The sequence below is a fragment of the Carcharodon carcharias genome, chromosome 5, assembly GCF_017639515.1.
Source record: "Carcharodon carcharias isolate sCarCar2 chromosome 5, sCarCar2.pri, whole genome shotgun sequence".
Classification (NCBI taxonomy): Eukaryota; Metazoa; Chordata; class Chondrichthyes; order Lamniformes; family Lamnidae; genus Carcharodon; species Carcharodon carcharias.
This window is the reverse complement of record NC_054471.1, coordinates 67,820,833-67,838,144: the sequence shown is the minus strand read 5'-3', so window position 1 is coordinate 67,838,144 and position 17,312 is coordinate 67,820,833. Positions and strand designations below refer to the sequence as shown.

The 17,312-nt window shown below is 40.9% G+C and overlaps 1 protein-coding gene across 2 annotated transcripts in view; it reads right to left on the bottom strand.

Annotated features, from left to right (window-relative positions):
* The window catches only part of casp8ap2 (caspase 8 associated protein 2), a 42,798-nt gene extending 26,195 nt beyond the window's left edge, over window positions 1–16,603 (bottom strand). Inside the window, exons 1-5 of one of the 2 annotated variants that reach the window (XM_041188264.1) lie at window positions 16,352–16,603; window positions 8,390–8,481; window positions 4,656–4,745; window positions 2,130–2,230; window positions 1,318–1,392 (exon numbers count right to left, since the gene is read on the bottom strand). In XM_041188264.1, the coding sequence (XP_041044198.1) occupies window positions 1,318–1,392; window positions 2,130–2,230; window positions 4,656–4,745; window positions 8,390–8,459 (336 nt within the window). In that variant the 5' untranslated portion in view covers window positions 8,460–8,481; window positions 16,352–16,603. The remainder of the gene's footprint in view (window positions 1–1,317; window positions 1,393–2,129; window positions 2,231–4,655; window positions 4,746–8,389; window positions 8,482–16,351) is intronic. The other variant, XM_041188263.1, reaches the window with a different exon arrangement.
* Window positions 16,604–17,312: the final 709 nt, after the last annotated feature.

Below are 17,312 nucleotides of genomic sequence, written 5' to 3'. Positions count from 1 at the left end.
GTGCAACTAGCAGCAGAGAAGGCCATACCCAACAGCCTCATACCCATAAAGTAAATTAAATCTACCTTTTAATAAGAATCCTTACTTTTTTTTTCCTTTCCTCACCCACCTTCTGCCCCCTTCTAGCCAGACAAATGTGGATGAGAATGGTCTTTCTTATTTCATTGAACCACAAACACAGGTTACTTCCCCGTTATCATAGTCTCCAAATGCTCCTTAAAATGATTCTAGGGCTTTTGCCTTGAATGCATTATCCAAGAAGTTCATTCTCACATGCTGATCAGTCTTTATGTAATTAACAGCTTCTAGATATCAGTCCTGAACTTGGATTTTCACTAGTTTGAACCTGTGTCCCCATATCCTATCTCCACTATCTAGATTGTGGATTATTTAATACACTGAGAAAAACTTTTGCTGTTAGCTTTGTTATCTTATGTAGATTTTCTTATCCTCCCTTCTTACACCTTAGTGCTTTCTTTATGTCCCTTTGGGGTTTTTTATAGATTTCCCACTTCACCACACTTCTATTTTTCCTTTTATTTGTGAAAGCCTTTGTTTTTAGCTTGATGTTGCAACTAATTTAGTTTGTCAACCATGGTTGCTTAACTATACAAGTGGAGCGTGTGTCTTTTAGGGGTATGCAAGTCTTTTGATCTTTTGTACGCCATCAAATATTTCTTTGATATTTCCCCGCTCTTTGACTATTGGTTTACCCATCAAAAATTCAGTTTACCGTGATCAATTCTGACTACAGCACATATAACTGGAATACCACTGCAGCAACCTACTGTCTAGAAACCTCTACTGCCAAGAAGGAATGGAGCATCGATGTTACGGGAACACTACCACCTCAAAGTTACACATCCATCACCCTGATTTAGGATATACATTGTTATTTTATTGCTGCTGGGTCAAAGTCTTGCGATTCTCAGCATAATTCCATCATGGGAGCACTATCCCTACAAAGACTGCAGCAACTCAAGGTCCACCATCACCTTTTCAGGGCAATTAAAGTTGGACAATAAATGCCAGCATTGCCCTTGTGCTATGGGCAAATGAAAAAAAAATATTCCAGAATGCCTTTGAATTCTGAAGCCATATGCTCACGCAGAAGGCTGAAAGGCAGGAAAATTAAGGAGCGGACTTGCACTAACAAATTAAAAGGAAAAGAAATAATCTAAAGTCACAGAAGCTGATCAGAGGTAGTTGGTTTTTGTCTTATAGAATTTTTCCTTGTGTTTCAAAATGGCAAACAAAAACTGTGATAATTTATAGGCCATAGATGGAACAAGCAGGGTGACAACGTGCATCAATTACCTGGATTTGTATTTCGTGCAGCTGCTTCAGTAACTCTTCAACTTTTCTTTCTCTTTCTACGAATTTTTCCTGAAACTGTCATAATAAAAAATGTTAATTACACAGGCTCTTTCCATTCATCACGCACATACTAGACTGTCAAATTTGTTAATGGGTCATATGCAAGGGCAAATCAGACACAAGCAGAAATGCTTACGCAGGCTTGAGAAAAAAAATGATTTTCAGGTGAAGGTGGTTAGGTATTGAGCTCTGCTAAGTGCAACAAAAGATGTTACTAGGCCAGCTAACATTATATGGCAGAAGAGGATAGTGAGTAACTGTAATAGGAATTTAAGAGGTTTTTAAAGCTACACTAGAATTCAGGCCACCATTTAAACTACACAGGGAAATTTAAGAACTCTTCAGTACAAAGTGAAATTGAACCACAGGGCATTCTAAAGACTTAAAAGACTAATAAGCTTCAATCTTCACTTCAGAAGATGGGCTGATTATTATGCTGATTATTAAGCATCATACAGCTGATTCTAAAGTTGTAAGAGCCAAGCTAGATGCAGAAATAGGGCTGGTTAGAATAAGAGATTGCAAAACTGATTGGACTGCCAAAACTGATGGCTGCTGTTGATGCTCAAATAAATGCAACCAGTATTCAGCAAGCAGCTTGTTTGCATATTTAGCAGCTCACAAGGATCTGGAAACCAGCTATATGGTATAGGTTTTATGGGCTAACTAGTCTTCTCATGTCTGCCATTTACCCTTGCCTCATTTCACAAGCTGCCCTTATCCACATCAAATGGTGCTATAACCAAACATACCTCTTTCAATGATATTTCTTTTGCAGTTCTCTCTTCAGTGAGGATCTCCTCGTACAGATCAAAACAATCCTTAGCAGGTTTACTCTTTGCTGCAGTGTCACCTGCAAAGGAAAAAGTAATCTAATCAGAGTTTGATATATCAATTAGAAAAAAAGAATTTATTTTCTTTTAAAAATGCCAAGACTGTCTCTTCAAGGTATGTTACTTGTGCTATGAGGGACATCTAGCCATAAACATAACTAGAGCTAAGCCTCCAGAAATGCCCCTTTAAAATTGACCTTTTGGTAGCACATGAGAAGCAATGGCATATATTCTGTATGGCGATCAGAAATAAAGAACGTGTGTTTAAATAGTGCCTTTCACATCCTCAGGAAGTCCCAAACCCCTCAGCAATGTATTATTTCTGAAGCATAGTCACTGTTGCTTCAGCAATATACGCAGCAGCCAATTTCAGCATAAAGTCCCACAAGCAGTGAACGAAATAAGTGAAAAGATAACCCGCTTTAATCGGTGTTACTTGAAGGAAAAATGTGGACAAGGGCCATAGAAGAACTCTTTGGTCACCTTCAAATTGAGACATGGGATCTTGCGTACACACCCAAACATGTAGAAAGTGCGAGGGCTCGACATTGCAAACTAATGTATTGGACCCAGCTTCTATCTCAGGTAAAGTGCCGAACACCTGAAGTGGTGCTTGAACCCATGGCCAAAGATAAAAATGTAATGAGTCAAGATTATGGTTAATGTCAAGTATGAATCCGCAAGCTACCAATCTGCTACGCCACTCTGGTGAGCTGCAGCATCATAATTACAATTTGAAGGTAATTAAACTTTGATCGTGCAATACTGATGCAAGAACAATTTCCACTGGTTGCCTTTGCCAGAGGTAGTTACTGGCTTAAAGAAATGTTACATGCCTTTTGTCATTATTGCAGGAGATAAAATTTAATCATGTAAAATGATAAATTTTAGCATCTTTCCTAGATTCTTATGCAAGGCAAAGAGTACAAAGAATGCAACATAATCAACACAGATTTAAAATGCACCAGAATGGGAATGCAAAAGTTACTAATCAACTATCCAAAACTTCATGGAATATAACAGCTGCATCTCAATTAGTTATAGTTGTCTAGATGGGTCCCCAAAAGTAACTCAAGATGGCACCTACATTTATTGTCCCACTTCCTTCAAGACTCACACCCTTTGGTCTCCTCTCCTTTTCTTGCTACTTGTTTTGTTTTCATTATTTCACCATAATTAGAACTTGGATTCTGAGAGGTTGGGGGGCTAATTTTCTAGCTCATGATATCATGTAGGATTTACTGCAGATTCGGCTCCTCCGTTTGTGCCCCTGATATTTGTTACCCCACCGTCACCGTTATGCGATATTTGTTCCTTTTCTTTATCCCATCCTGGAATATTTTGCAAAACTCAATGTTTGAAACACTGAAATCTACTGCATTTACTTCTGCTGTTTTGCATCTTTTCACACCAACCAAGAGTTCAATCAGCGTTGTCATTTTTACTTTCTTCTTGCTTTCTTGTTCCACGCTCACTTCTTCAGGTTTATGAGCTCTTTTATGAAAAATGTTATTTTTCATTTGTTTTTCCTTTATTTGCTGCGTGCAGAATGCAAGGATTCAAAAAATGGACTTTGTCAAAATAAAAATGTATCACAGTGCTGGCAGTTGGAAAAATTCCAGAAGGTCAAGGACCAGGGTTTGTTGACGAGAATCCATGGAAATTTCATTAAATATCTCCAAAAGTTGAAAGTCTATTATTTACACCGTATTGTGCTTACAGTTGTTCAGCTTTGATGAAATGACATCTTAATACAGCTTTCGCTCTTCTAGTCACATGACTGGCAACATATTTGAAAATTCAACAATTTCCTCTGCACACTTAGATCCTCAAGTCCTGCAGTATATTTAACTTTAAAGGCCAGCTATTCCCATGATACAAGTTGATACAGTATAGCACAAATTTTCTGACAGTATGGAGCTGATAATAGCATGCTGATAGCAGTCTTCCTTGGAATTGCTGAGGTATCATTATCATAGAGTTCATTTTGTTCTCTGTCGGTTGCAGCTAAGTCAAATTATAATTAATTGGTAAGCTACTGGTAGATTCTCCTTACCAAAAAGCACTTTAAACTAGTCAGTCAGTTTGCAAGATGGAGGTAGCGTACAGTAAGTTATTACACAAACACATGTATGGGGATGGCCACCCATCTGACAAGTGCTATCTATTTTAACACTTGGCTTATTGATTAATAACCCAGCTATACACGTCAACACTTGGTTGTGTTTTGTGACTGAATTATCTAAACAGACATGTGTTAGTAACTCAGGTCACTGAAATGCCAGGTCTTTCCTCTAATGATCAAGCACAGCCAAAAGAACAGAGGCCATTCTCTCAGCATGCAGCTATAAAAACCTCAAGTTTGGAGGGCATTTTTGCTTCGAGACTACCACACATAAGCATTGCACTAGTTTGACAGGTTAGCAAATGTTATGTTCAACATACTTGAAGCAGACTGTCCACCTCCTTGATAGTCAGTGTCCAAGCCATCATAGATATCTAGAGAGTTTTCATTGTCAGTCTTCGCTGGAGAAACTATAATATGCACAAAGAGAAAGCCAAGAGAAATAATTAAAAGCACAATAAAACAAACAAAAAATGAAACTGAACGCATTCATTTGTAGCCCTGGAATGATCTGGGTAGTTGTCGGCCAAGAAATAAAATGCAAAAAATACAACAAACCGTTCAGTTATCAGGGAGAAAAGGAGAATACAGTGATAGGAAGAGAGAGAGAGAACTGGTGAGAAACAGAAAGACAGAGTGGGGAAAGAACGACAAAGGTACATCGAAGCAGACACAGACATGAAAGGTAAATTTCAAGAGATTAAAAACAGAAAATGCTGTGAATACTCAGCAGGTTTGGCACTATCTATAGGGGGAAAGAGAGTTAATGTTTCAGGTTGATGAGCTTTCAGCAGAACTGGGAAAAGTTGGAAATGTGGCAAGATGTTAAGCGAGTGAAAGGGGGAGGGTAGGACAAAAGAGGTCTGTGATAGGCTGGAGGGGAGGAGAGATTAAATGACGAAAGGTTCCATGTGCAAGGCCGAAGGGAGTGCTCATGGGCAAGCAAAGCAACAAAATAAATGTCTGGAGGTGTGTGAATGGCAGGACTGTCAAAGGACAAGTGGTGCATTCATCCCTGCTTGCATGGAGAGGTGCTGAAGAAAAGAGAGGGAGGGGGTGTTGGACTTGAGTGAGGTGTGGACCAGGGTCTGGTGGAGAGAATGGTCCCATCAGAATACTAAAAGGGGAAAGGGAACATGTGGTTGGTGGTATAATGCTGGAGGTGGCGGAAATTGTGGAGGATGATCTATTAATATGCAGGCTGGGGCCTGGAAGGTGAAAACAAGAGGGACCCTATCATGATTCTGGGAAAGTGAGGAAGTGGAGAGAGAGAGAATCATCAATTCAAGGAAAAGGAAGATGTATCAGGAGCATGAACATGGCAGGTTACATTATCTGAACAGGTCCGATAAAGATTGAGAAATTCAGAGAATGGAATAGAGTCCTTGATGGGGTGTGAGGAAGTATAGTCGAGGTAGCTGTAATCAGTGGGTTTACAGTGAATATTAGTTGATGGCCTATCCCCAGAAATGGAGCCAGAGCAGGCAAGGAACAGAAGGGAAGAGTCGGAGATTGACCATGTTAACCCAAAAGAAGGGTGGAAAATGGAAGCAAAGTTTATGAAATTTTCCAGTTTGGGGCAGGGTAGGCAACAGCATTGATACAGTCATCAGTGTACTAGAAAAAGAGGCAAGGGGGAGGGCACCATGAAGCCTTTTGCAATTTCAACTCTGCTGCTCTCCACAGCTGTCACAGACCTGCCCTGTTGTTCTTCTTCCCACCCTCTCCTCTCCCTTGCTCAAAACCTATCGCATTTCCAACTTTTCCCAATTCTGATGAAAGGTCACAGGCCAGAAATGTTAACTGTTTCCCTTTCTCCATAGATGCTACCAGAATTTTCCAGCATTTTCTGTTTTATTTCAGAATTCCAGCATCCGCGGTAGTTCCTGGAAATTTATACAAAAGCAAAATACTCTCAAAGTACAAATTTGATATCTGCTGACACATCCTAGAAACGTACAAACTAATGCTCATATCTGAGATACCCAACAATGTCAGATCCATGCCTTATTTGATGATAGACATAAGGAATCTGCCACGCTTATTCCCCCCCAGCCCCCTAAAGAAGATGCCAAACTCCAGTAGCTTTGCCTAATTCTGCCAAAGACTGGGACCATCCCAAAGCTGCTGAAATGCGGGATGACCATGTGCTCAGCTTAACCCCAGCACTCTGGCCTAATGCCACTACACACCAAATATCTAACTCAAACTGGTATAATTTTATTCTATATTCTCAGCTTTAAAAACGTTTAAGGAATAAAAATTAAGCAAAGGTAAGAAAATATAAGTATAACACGTATACAATGTACACAATACTGGACAAGGAATTAGAACCACAAAGTACTATTAAATAGCATTTAATAAATGGAATTTGAATTAATTATAGTAAATGAGCAACCCTAATATAATACCTTTCATGGCACAACACTATACTAGAAGAGGAATTGCAGTTTTAAGAAAAATAATGAATGTCGAAATAGCAAAATTACTTGCGGTAAGATTGCGCACAGGTAAGTCCTCCTTAAGTGCAAGAAAAATGCAATACTTGTGTTTATTGTGGATTCCAAAATGCTGGAAATGTACCAAAAAGCACAAAAAGAAACAAACATTTCTGGGGATGATAGCATCAGAACCTCCCACCTTCAGCCACTCCCCAAGAAAATAAATCCTCTGTCTTCACAATGTGCACTATTCTTTGGGTGTTTAGGAATTGTTCTTTCCAGCCACCTCCGCTCCACACAGTACAAGTGGAGAAATGTTGAGTATAGCTACAATTTAAATTGCAAGTATTGTGTAATTACTTAAGACCATAAGATGTAGGAGTAGGCCATTTGGCCCATCAAGTCTGCTGTGCCATTCAATGAGATCATGGCTGATCTGATAATCCTCAACTCCACTTTCCTGCCTTTTCTCCATTACCCTTGATTCCCTTACTGATTAAAAATTTCTGTTGTCACGTCACAAGAATTGTATTCGGCATCATTTGGGATTTGTCAGCTTCCTTGAAGCTATTTATCAGCTTTTAGTAGTTTTTATGGTTAAAGTCCATGCAGAGTCTCACAGTCCTGTAACATTAGGAGATCTCCCACTGCGTGATTCACAGTGACCTGGAGAATTACGCTCCAGTCATTATGATCAGGAACTAACAGTCACGTTGAGGAAGGCTACATACGGTAACACAAGTCCTGGTCAGAACTGAGGTGATTGAGTAATTTCCCCCATCAATCACACCTGGAGACCGCACTGCTGTAAGTAACTGGAATTTATTTTATGCATATAACATGCATGAACTAGAGAGAAAAAAAAAAGACTTGCATTCTTTATTTCTGCCATTTTTCTGGAAAAATAATCAATTATGTAACTATCTTCCACTCCCTGCATTTTGCTGGAGTGGTAATCCCACTGTACTCGGGAGGTTCTGGTTTTTGCAGCTTTGACCATGAAGCTGGAGGCTCTAAATTAAAACCACATGTTCTGCCCTGTCTCCAACTCATTGGCTGACAGTGGTGTCAATATTTACTCCAATTCAGGAAGGGCCAAGCACAAAGCATGTATAACAATCAAAAGGTGCTTGGCCTAAATAGCCAAGTGGTTATGGTACTGGGTTTGTAACCCCAAGATCAAGAGTTCAAATCTCACAATGGCAAACTATGAAACAATGTAACTTCATCTGAAACAGATGGAAACAGGTTTACTCAAAAAAAAAGAGTATCAAGAGTTCAAATCTCACAATGGCAAACTATGAAACAATGTAACTTCATCTGAAACAGATGGAAACGGGTTTGTACTCGAAAGAGCTATAACAATCAAAAGGTTGCCATTTCCAAGTAAAGGCACAAGCAGCCCTCAAGAAGAATTCAAAATTGGTATAGGAGAATGCCTGGGAGCAAAATGTCTGCTTGTCCACTCAACATGAAAGCAGGAAGCAACCCAGAACTGATACAATGGAGACTGGAGATCACAGGCATGGTATGCATTCTAAAATTGCAGCCATCTGTATACAGAAGTTTGAACATGCAACAGACTGGCATCAAGCATTCATGTTGTTCCTTACCAAAACTGTCCTGTTGCAACAGATCACCATAAAGATAATCCTCGTTGCTGCCTCTGTCGTTGCTGTCCATGATTGCTTCAGAAATTCTCCATCTGAGTGAAGAAAAAGTTTCCAGTCAATACTTAGTGACAATATCGGCATGGGACAAAAAAAAAAAGTATAATTTCATGGCCTGTATGCACTAGTAAAATATCTCCTGCCTCATCAGCGGACACAGATTTGTCTAGTCTGCTGAATTCCCCTGTTGACATGTTTTGCTGGTCAAGTTTTATAGCGTTGAGCTAAAAGTGCTTAAAAATATTTTATTTTGTGAAGGACAAGCCCGCTGACACAGAATATCGTAATTAATTGAAATAATTTATTCTTCAAAATAAATTATTTAAAATAGTTATGAAGTACACTGTTCATTTAAGATCTTTCAGAATCATGATCAGCTTTACATTCGGAGATATTGAGAACAGGCAGGAAGGAAAAGGAAACACAATGCTTGAGGACAAAGCTTAAGAGAAGGTAACTGCTGAACAATCTTCAGCTGCAATGTCAAAAACAAGAAACTTGCTGCCACATTCAGTCAAAGCGCACATGACTGAACACAACTGAAGTGTTACTGATGTGATGGAGAACAATGGCAAAGACTATTGCATCTTCTCAGGCGAGAGCAGATAAACATTTGAAGCAGAGGGAACAGTCAAAGCTACGGACAGAGGCTAAGAGTGGTGGTAGTTTTGTATTGCTCTAGAAAACAGCCAACACAGACACTCAGCTCTCTCTTCCGCTGCAACAACCAGCAAAGGAATACGGGAACCTAAAATCTACAGAATCTTACTAACAAATACACAGAAGTGAATGCTGGGTTCAAAATACTTTCGGCATAAAACAAGTGGCTGCCGGAAGAAACTTCTATTGGAGTGCGTTCAAATATTTTAATTTTGCAACTTGAAATAGCTAGAACTGCGGATAAACTATTTTGGATTGTTCCAAAATGCACCAAATCAGAATGTTTTGGGAAGACAAATCCCAGAAAATAAATCTCTTTTCTCCATATTTTCCATGTTACCCTAACAATAACATAAAGACGTCTGAGGTCACCTCTAGGCCTTGGTCTTTTCTAGAGAAAAAAAGTCCCTGTTTGTTCAGCCTTTCCTAATAGGTACAACCTCTCATCCTCGTGAAGCTTTTTTGCATCTTCTTCAATGCCTCTATATCCTTTTTTAAATCTGGAGACCAGAACTGTGCACACTACTCCAAGTGTAGGCTATCCAAGATTCTACATAAGTTTAATATAACTTTTCTGCTTTTTAAATTCAGTCCCTCCAGAAATGAACTCCAATGCTCTGTTTCTTTTTATTTTTAAATGGGTTTTTAAACTGTGATGTTGATGGTTTGTGTATCCGTACCACTAGGTCCCCATGCTCCTCTACCCCAATTACAAGTATTATTCAGGTAGTATGTGGCTTCCTTATTCTTCCTACCAAAATGCACCATCTCACACTTAGCTATGTTGAGATTCGTTTGCCAACTGCACAAGTATTCTGTAAGCTTACAGTCTTCCTGTAATTCGTTGTCTTCTTCGAGTCAACTACAGCCCCAATTTGGTCTTGTCTGCAAATTTTTAAATTCTACTTCTGATTCATTCTCAAGCACAAATCATTAATCTAAACTATAAATAAGTGGTCCCAGCACCAATCCCTGTGAAATGCCACTTACCATAACTTGCCAGTGAGCAGTTACACTTAACCCAAATTGTTCTCAGCTTTGTAACCAGCTTGTTATCCATTCTGCTACCTGTCCCATGACCATGCTATGGCTTTAGTCTTGAGTCTACACACATGGCTCCTTAGCAAAGGTGCTTTGAAAAATCTAAATATGCTGCACCAACTGCATTACCCTTGTCTACTTTTTCTGTTTCTTCTTCAAAGAATTCACAAGGTGATCAAGCACTATGTCTCCTTTTGAAATCTTTGCTGACTACTCTATTGGGTTTTCAGTTGCTAGATACGTTTCTATTCCATCTTTCTGTAAAGATTGCACTGACTTCATAAGAGACACAAGAGGGGGAACGTGACGAGATTCCATAAAAGAGGGAGAGTGCAGCAGAGGTGCAAGAGGAAGAGGGCAGTGAGATTTCACAAGAGGCATGAAAGGGAAAGCGCAGCAGAGGCCTCAGAAGGAGAGGGTGGCAAGGCTTCATAAGAGAGGCTCAAGAGGGAGAGAGCGACAATATTTCATAAGAAAGCCTTGAGTTGGCAAGCTGTAACAAGTGGAGTACCACAGGGATCAGTGCTGGGGCTTCAACTGTTTATAACCTACATCAATGATGTGGATGAAGGGATTGAATGTACGGTAGCTAAATTTGTCAATGACACCAGGATAGGTAGGAAAGTAAGTTGTCAAGAGAAGGTAGAGACTCTGCAAAGGGATATGGACAGGTGAAGTGAATTGTCTCCCTATTTGAAAAAAAGATGTAATTAAGCTAGCAGTACAGAGAGGGTTCACTGGACTACAAGGCTATGGGCCTAGTGCTAGAAAATGGGATTAGAATATTTGTTTGACTGGCACAGACTCGATGGGCCGAAGGGCCTTTTTCTGTGCTGCAGACCTCCATGACTCATTCCTGGGATGAAGGGCTTATCTTATGAAGAAAGGTTAAACAGGTTGGGCATATACCAATTGGAGTTTAGAAGAATGAGAGGTGATCTTATTGAAACATAGAAGATTCTGAGGGGATTTGATAGGAGGATGTTTCCACTTGTGGAAGAGACTAGAACCAGGAGACAAGGTTTATGATAAAGAGGTTTACCATAAGACGAAGATGAGTAGAACTTTTTTTCTCTCAAAGGGTCATTAGTATGTGGAATTCTGTTCCCCAGAAAGCAGTGGAGGCTGGGCCATGGAATTTATTCAAGGCAGAGTTAAGTCAGGTTTTTGATAGACAAGGGAGTCAAGGGTTATGAGGGGGCAGACGGAAAAGTGGAGTTGAGACCACAGCCAGATCAGATTTGATCGTTTTGAATGGCAGTGCAGGCTTGAAGGGCTGAATGGCCTGCTCCTGAGTCCTATGTTTCTATGATCTTTCCTACCACTGATGCTAAGTTGGCTGGTCCGTAGTTCCCTGGGCTTGTTTCCTCTCCCTTCTAGATGCAAATAAAACTAGCCGTCCCCCACTATTACCTTTTCTAACAAACTGTTTTATGTATATGTAATAGTGTACTTGCTATCCTTTCCCGAACTTATTTTAATAAGCGTAGATGCAATCCATCTGGACAGTTTAATTCGTTTAGCAATTATCCCTCCTGCCATTCTATCTTAAATGTCTATCTTTTTTGATCTCTTCTTCTAATGCAATGCCCATCTTGTTAGATTTCCTGGTAAATAACATGGCAAAGTAGCTGTTCAATATTTCTGCCAATCCCCGTGAACTTATCTTGTACATCTCTTAGTGGTCCTATCCATGACCTGATTTTTCTTTTGTTATTTATAAGTCTGAAGAATAATTTACTTTTGTTAATATTCCATGATGATTTGATTTTGTAGTTCCTTTATACTTTGCTTTTTTAAAAAAAACTTCTTTCCTAGCCTTTTGGTAATCCCTTCCGTAATTTTCTCCTTTGTCTTCATACTTAGTGTAACCGTTATCTCTTCATTCATCCATGGTGTTTCATTACTGGATAGCTTGTTCTTGTAGCAGAATACATTTTCCTAAACTCTACTGATCACCATTTTAAATATTTCCCAGTGCTGTTCTAATTCTGTCAGAACAACATTCAGTTTACCTTCTCTAGTTCCATTCTCATTCCTTCAAAATTGTTTTTATTCCCCAATCTATTACTTTGATCTTCATCTTATATCTTTCTCAATCATTATTTTAAGCCTTACAATTATGATTGCTGTAGCCTAGATGTGCCCCTATGGTTACTTCTATCTGTTTTAGCTCATCGCCCATTACTAGATCTGGTAATAGTTCTTCTCTTGCTTGGCTTTTTACATATAGGCTAAAAAAGGAATCCTGAGCACACTGTAAAAACTCCATCCCCCAAGTTTGTTTCGGGTAATTGAAATCATCTATGATTATTATTTTATATCCTTTGCTTATTTTATAGGTTCGTAGTTTGTAGATCACCCCTATTAACTTAGTCTATCCATCTTTTGTTGATAGGTTCAGTTTTTATCTTAGTTCTGTCTCTTCTTTCTACAGAAGAATATCGCCTCAATCATCAAATCTTCTATGATTACAAACTTTCTATTCTGTTCTCCCCCCACTGGTCTTCTGCTCTCTGGTGCCATGGTTAGCGTTCTGGCCATTCTTCCTGCAGCCTTCATCCTTATCACAGGTAGCAAGAATATTGTGCCTGAAGGATAGGGCTAGGGCCAGCAGGATTAATATTGTGACACTTCTGCATTATTGCTCCAGCACCTAAATGTTTCCTTTATGTCTTGGCAAACAGAATCTCTCATCGTATTCAGATGCAGTCTGACTGAAGTAAATGCATAATTTGTTCACTACATTTACAACTTAGATTCTACTGTTTCAGCTATATATTTCAACATTCCATTAGATTTGCCGACTGGTGGTTTGCATTTTGTTGGAGTCAAGGAGCACAAACTCATAAGACTCAGGGGCTCTAACTTCGTCTCAAACTATTTCTGCACTGTGTATGGAGAATGTTTGCCATTCACTTTCCTTCAGATGTGTAGTTATTTACACTTATCGGCATTAAATTTCATCTGTCACTTTTCTAGCCACATATGTATTTGACAATTTGTAAGCTGCTTCCTAGTTTAGCCTTTCCTTCAAATGTGACAAAATGCATTGATTTTTAAAAAATCCTAGCCATTATAATATTTTGAGCATCATCATGATGTGAAATCTTGTAAGGGTCCAGGAAACACCATTATGGTGCATTCAGCTCATTCCAAAGCTTATACATTTCCTTAAATTACTCAAGCTCCTCAAACTCTGGAGCAAACATTTATGCAGGTTCCTCTTGAATTAGTTACCCACCCCACTGCATTCCTTTTTTCAAAAATTTGTTCACAGGATGCGAGCGTTGCTGGCTCAGCCAGCATTTATTGCCCACCCCTAATGTTCAGAGGGCATTTAAGAGTCAACCACATTGCTGTGGGTCATATTTAGGCCAGGCCAGATAAGGGCAGTAGATTTCCTTCCCTAAAGGACATTAGGGATTACATTAGGGTTTTTATGACAAGTGGCAATGGTTTTGTGGTCGTCATCAGGCTTTTAATTCCATTTTTTTTTACTGAATTCAAATTTCACCATCTGCTGTGGTGGGATTCAAACTCGGGTCCCCAGAGCATTACCCTGGGTCTCTGGGATACGAGTGACACTACTACCACACCACTGTCTCCCCTTGGAGTTGTTCCACATATTCACCATCTTCTGCATAAAGCTGTTAAATGTGAACTTTCTCTCTTGAGTTTCTGTCCATGCCTCCAAGTTACACTGTGACCATAAGGCTGGCTCCAACATTGGTAAATACCACACAATATTCTTTTATAGCCCTCAAACATTCGCTTTTGGTGAAAAACAACCCATCTTGTTCTTGGAAACAAAAACAAAAATACCTGGAAAAACTCAGCAGGTCTAGCGGCATCTGTGGAAGGGAGCACAGTTAACATTTCAAGTCCGCAATACTCTTCAACAGAACTAAGGAAAAATAGAAAAGGGGTGAAATACAAGCTGGTTGGGGGCGGCGGCGGGGGGGCGGGTTTGGGTTGGGACAAGAGAACTGGATAGAGTGCCAGTGATAGGTGGAGATAGCCAAAAGATGTTACAGACAAAAGGACAAAGAGGTGTTGAAGGTGGTGATATTATCTAAAGGAATTTGCTAATTAAAGGTAGAAAGCAGGACAAGCAAGGTACAGATAGTCATAGAGGGGGTGGAGTGGGGTGAAGGAATCGAAAAAGGCTAAAAGGCAGAGTTAAAACAATGGATGGAAATACATTTAAAAATAATGGAAATAGGTGGGAAAAGAAAAATCTACATAAATTATTGGAAAAAACAAAAAGGAGGGGGAAAAATCAGAGAGGGGATGGGGATGGAGGAGAGAGTTCATGATCTAAAATTGTTGAACTCAATATTCAGTCCGAAAGGCTGTAAAGTGCCGAGTCGGAAGATGAAGTGCTGTTCCTCCAGTTTGCCTTGAGCTTCACTGGAACAATGCAGCAGGCCAAGGACGGACATGTGGGCATGAGAGCAGGGTGGTGTGTTGAAATGGCAAGCGACAGGGAGGTCTGGGTAATGCTTGTGGACAGAACGAAGGTGTTCTGTGCGGTCACCCAGTCTGCGTTTGGTCTCTCCAATGTAGAGGAAACCACATTGGGAGCAACGAATGCAGTAGACTAAGTTGAGGGAAGTACAGCTGAAATGGTGCTTCACTTGAAAGGAGTGTTTAGGCCCTTGGACGGTGAGGAGAGGGGAAGTAAAGGGGCAGTTGCTGCATCTTCTGCGGTTGCATGGGAAGGTGCCGTGGGAAGGGGTTGAGGTGTAGGGAGTGATGGAGGAGTGGATCAGGATGTCACGGAGGGAACGATCCCTACAGAATGCCGCCGGGGAGGTGAAGGGAAGATGTGTCTGGTAGTGTCATCACGCTGAATTTGGCGGAAATGGCGGAGGATGATCCATTGAATGCGGAGGCTGGTGGGGTGATAAGTGAGGACAAGGGGGACCCTATCATGTTTCTGGGAAGGAGAAAGTGTGAGGGCGGATGCGTGGGAGATGGGCCGGACACGGTTGAGGGCCCTGTCTTGTTCTTGGGTTTGTTAACTATATCCATTTCCTGTGTCCAAAGATAGTTCACTTTTTAGTCACCAGCTGTGTGTCAGTCACTAAAACTTAACTCAGCAGATCTGACGGCATCTGCGGATAGGAAGACAGTTAACGTTTCGAGTCCGTATGACTCTTCATCAGATGAAGTTCAAATGAAGAGTCATACGGACTCAAAATGTTAACTGTCTTCCTCTCCGGAGATGCTGTCAGACCTGCTGAGTTTTTCCAGCTATTTTTGTTTTTGTTTCAGATTTCCAGCATCCGCAGTATTTTGCTTTAATTTATATTAAAACTTAACTGTACAGTACATTAACCTTCCCTCTGCTGCACTTGCGTCTACAGGCCTATTAGAATGATTCAGATGTTATAAACTTTAGGACCTTCAGTAGTTCACGATGTTTCATTAGCTCTCCCTGCTACACGCAAATCGTAGACACTCCCAGTTGCCCTTGGTTAGACAGTCAGGATCCTCACACTGCACTGTTATTCATCTCAGAATGTTGGTGTCACTAACACCATCACTTATTGCCCATCTTTAGTTGCTCTGAGGTGAAGATAGGCCTTCTTCTACACATAGGGCAATGTATTGTGCTCATTCGCCTGATGGCTCAATGGAAAAATGCAGTGTGCAGGGTACTGAGCCATACAAACATGATGGAGCCCACAGTTTGATCTCTATCCTGTGCCATATTAGTCACATAGAAAAGCAATGCACCAAAGAGACAAAATAAATTCAGTTTAAGGTTCCTGCTGCTGAACATTGTCTAACAGGTCCTGGAACTTGGCTGCAAATACTGACAGAACTGTATACCAGCATTCAGGGGAATAAGGGCGAGGGGCCAACAATGAAGTGTAACTTACACCGAGGGGGTAAAAGCACGACAGCCCATTCTTTAAATAAATTGACAACTACACCCGGGGTAAACAAGAACAGAAAAAAACATCAATGCAAACTTTTAACTTATCTATGTTGCAATTATGGAGTCAATGGCTCCAAGTCTCATCACGCTGAGGATATAAAATACATTAGTTTGAGTGAACACTTACAGTACAACACAGCGGGGCGGGGGGGATGGTGGTCCTGGGGCGGGGGGGAAAGAGAGAAGAAAGAACACTGATCTCTATGGTTGTTATTTTTCTAATACACTAGAGCCAAATCAAAACACACACACACCTTCCAACTCAAAATAAATACATAGGGACAAGGAAACCTCAGTTGCTTTTTACCGCGCTCTGTGGAGGGTACGAGCACAGACTCTACCTCTGGCTGGGTCGGTCCCTCCCTCCCTCAGTCCTCTCTGCTCCCGGAGCCCAGCTCGCGCTCAGCCGCTTGTCACTCAGCCTCACGCCCCTCTGGCCCGGGAGATGAGAGCGAGGCTTCCCGCGCGCCTTCCACCCTCCGGCCGGGCACCATCCACAAAAGAGACATCAAGAGCCCGCGCCAAGGGGAGATGCCGTCAACCGCGGAACCCGCGGAGTACTCCGCCTGCAGCGACTCCTGTAGGCTGCGCCCTCCCCTTAGAAACAGCATTGGAGAGGGGTGGAAATGGAGGGAGGGCTGCCAACCCCCTGGTTGGACAAAATGCATGCACGTGACCTCTAACCCTGATCGCGCCATTGGTCTGCCGACATGTCCATCATAACGACGCACGTCCCAGCTCTGTGTTTTCCAATTGGCTGCCTGAATTGTCTGCCAAGCTGCCTCCTCTGTCATCAATTTTTCAAATAACCAATAAACAACAGAGTTCAAAGAAATTGAAGTTTTTTTTATGCCCCGATGATTTTTTTTGCCCCAGGTTTGCTTGGAGCAATGGCCAAGAGATTAACCTTTAATTCCTACAGACTCCAGGACAACCCTGGAGGTTTGGCAACTCCTAAATGGAGAAAGGGAGGGAGAGCAGTGAGGGTGAAAAATAACTACAGTTCCTTGTATTTAAGTGCATTTGCAAGTTGTATCGCTTTTACCAATCAAAATTTGTAATCTTACTTTATGCAAATTTGACAAAAAGCAATGTTTAAGGTGAAGCTGGATAAGTACATTAGGGAGAAGACCACTGGGTTAGATAAAAGCAAAAAAACTGCGGATGCTGGAAATCCAAAACAAAAAGTTAAGCTTGGGGCAGCCGCCACAAAGG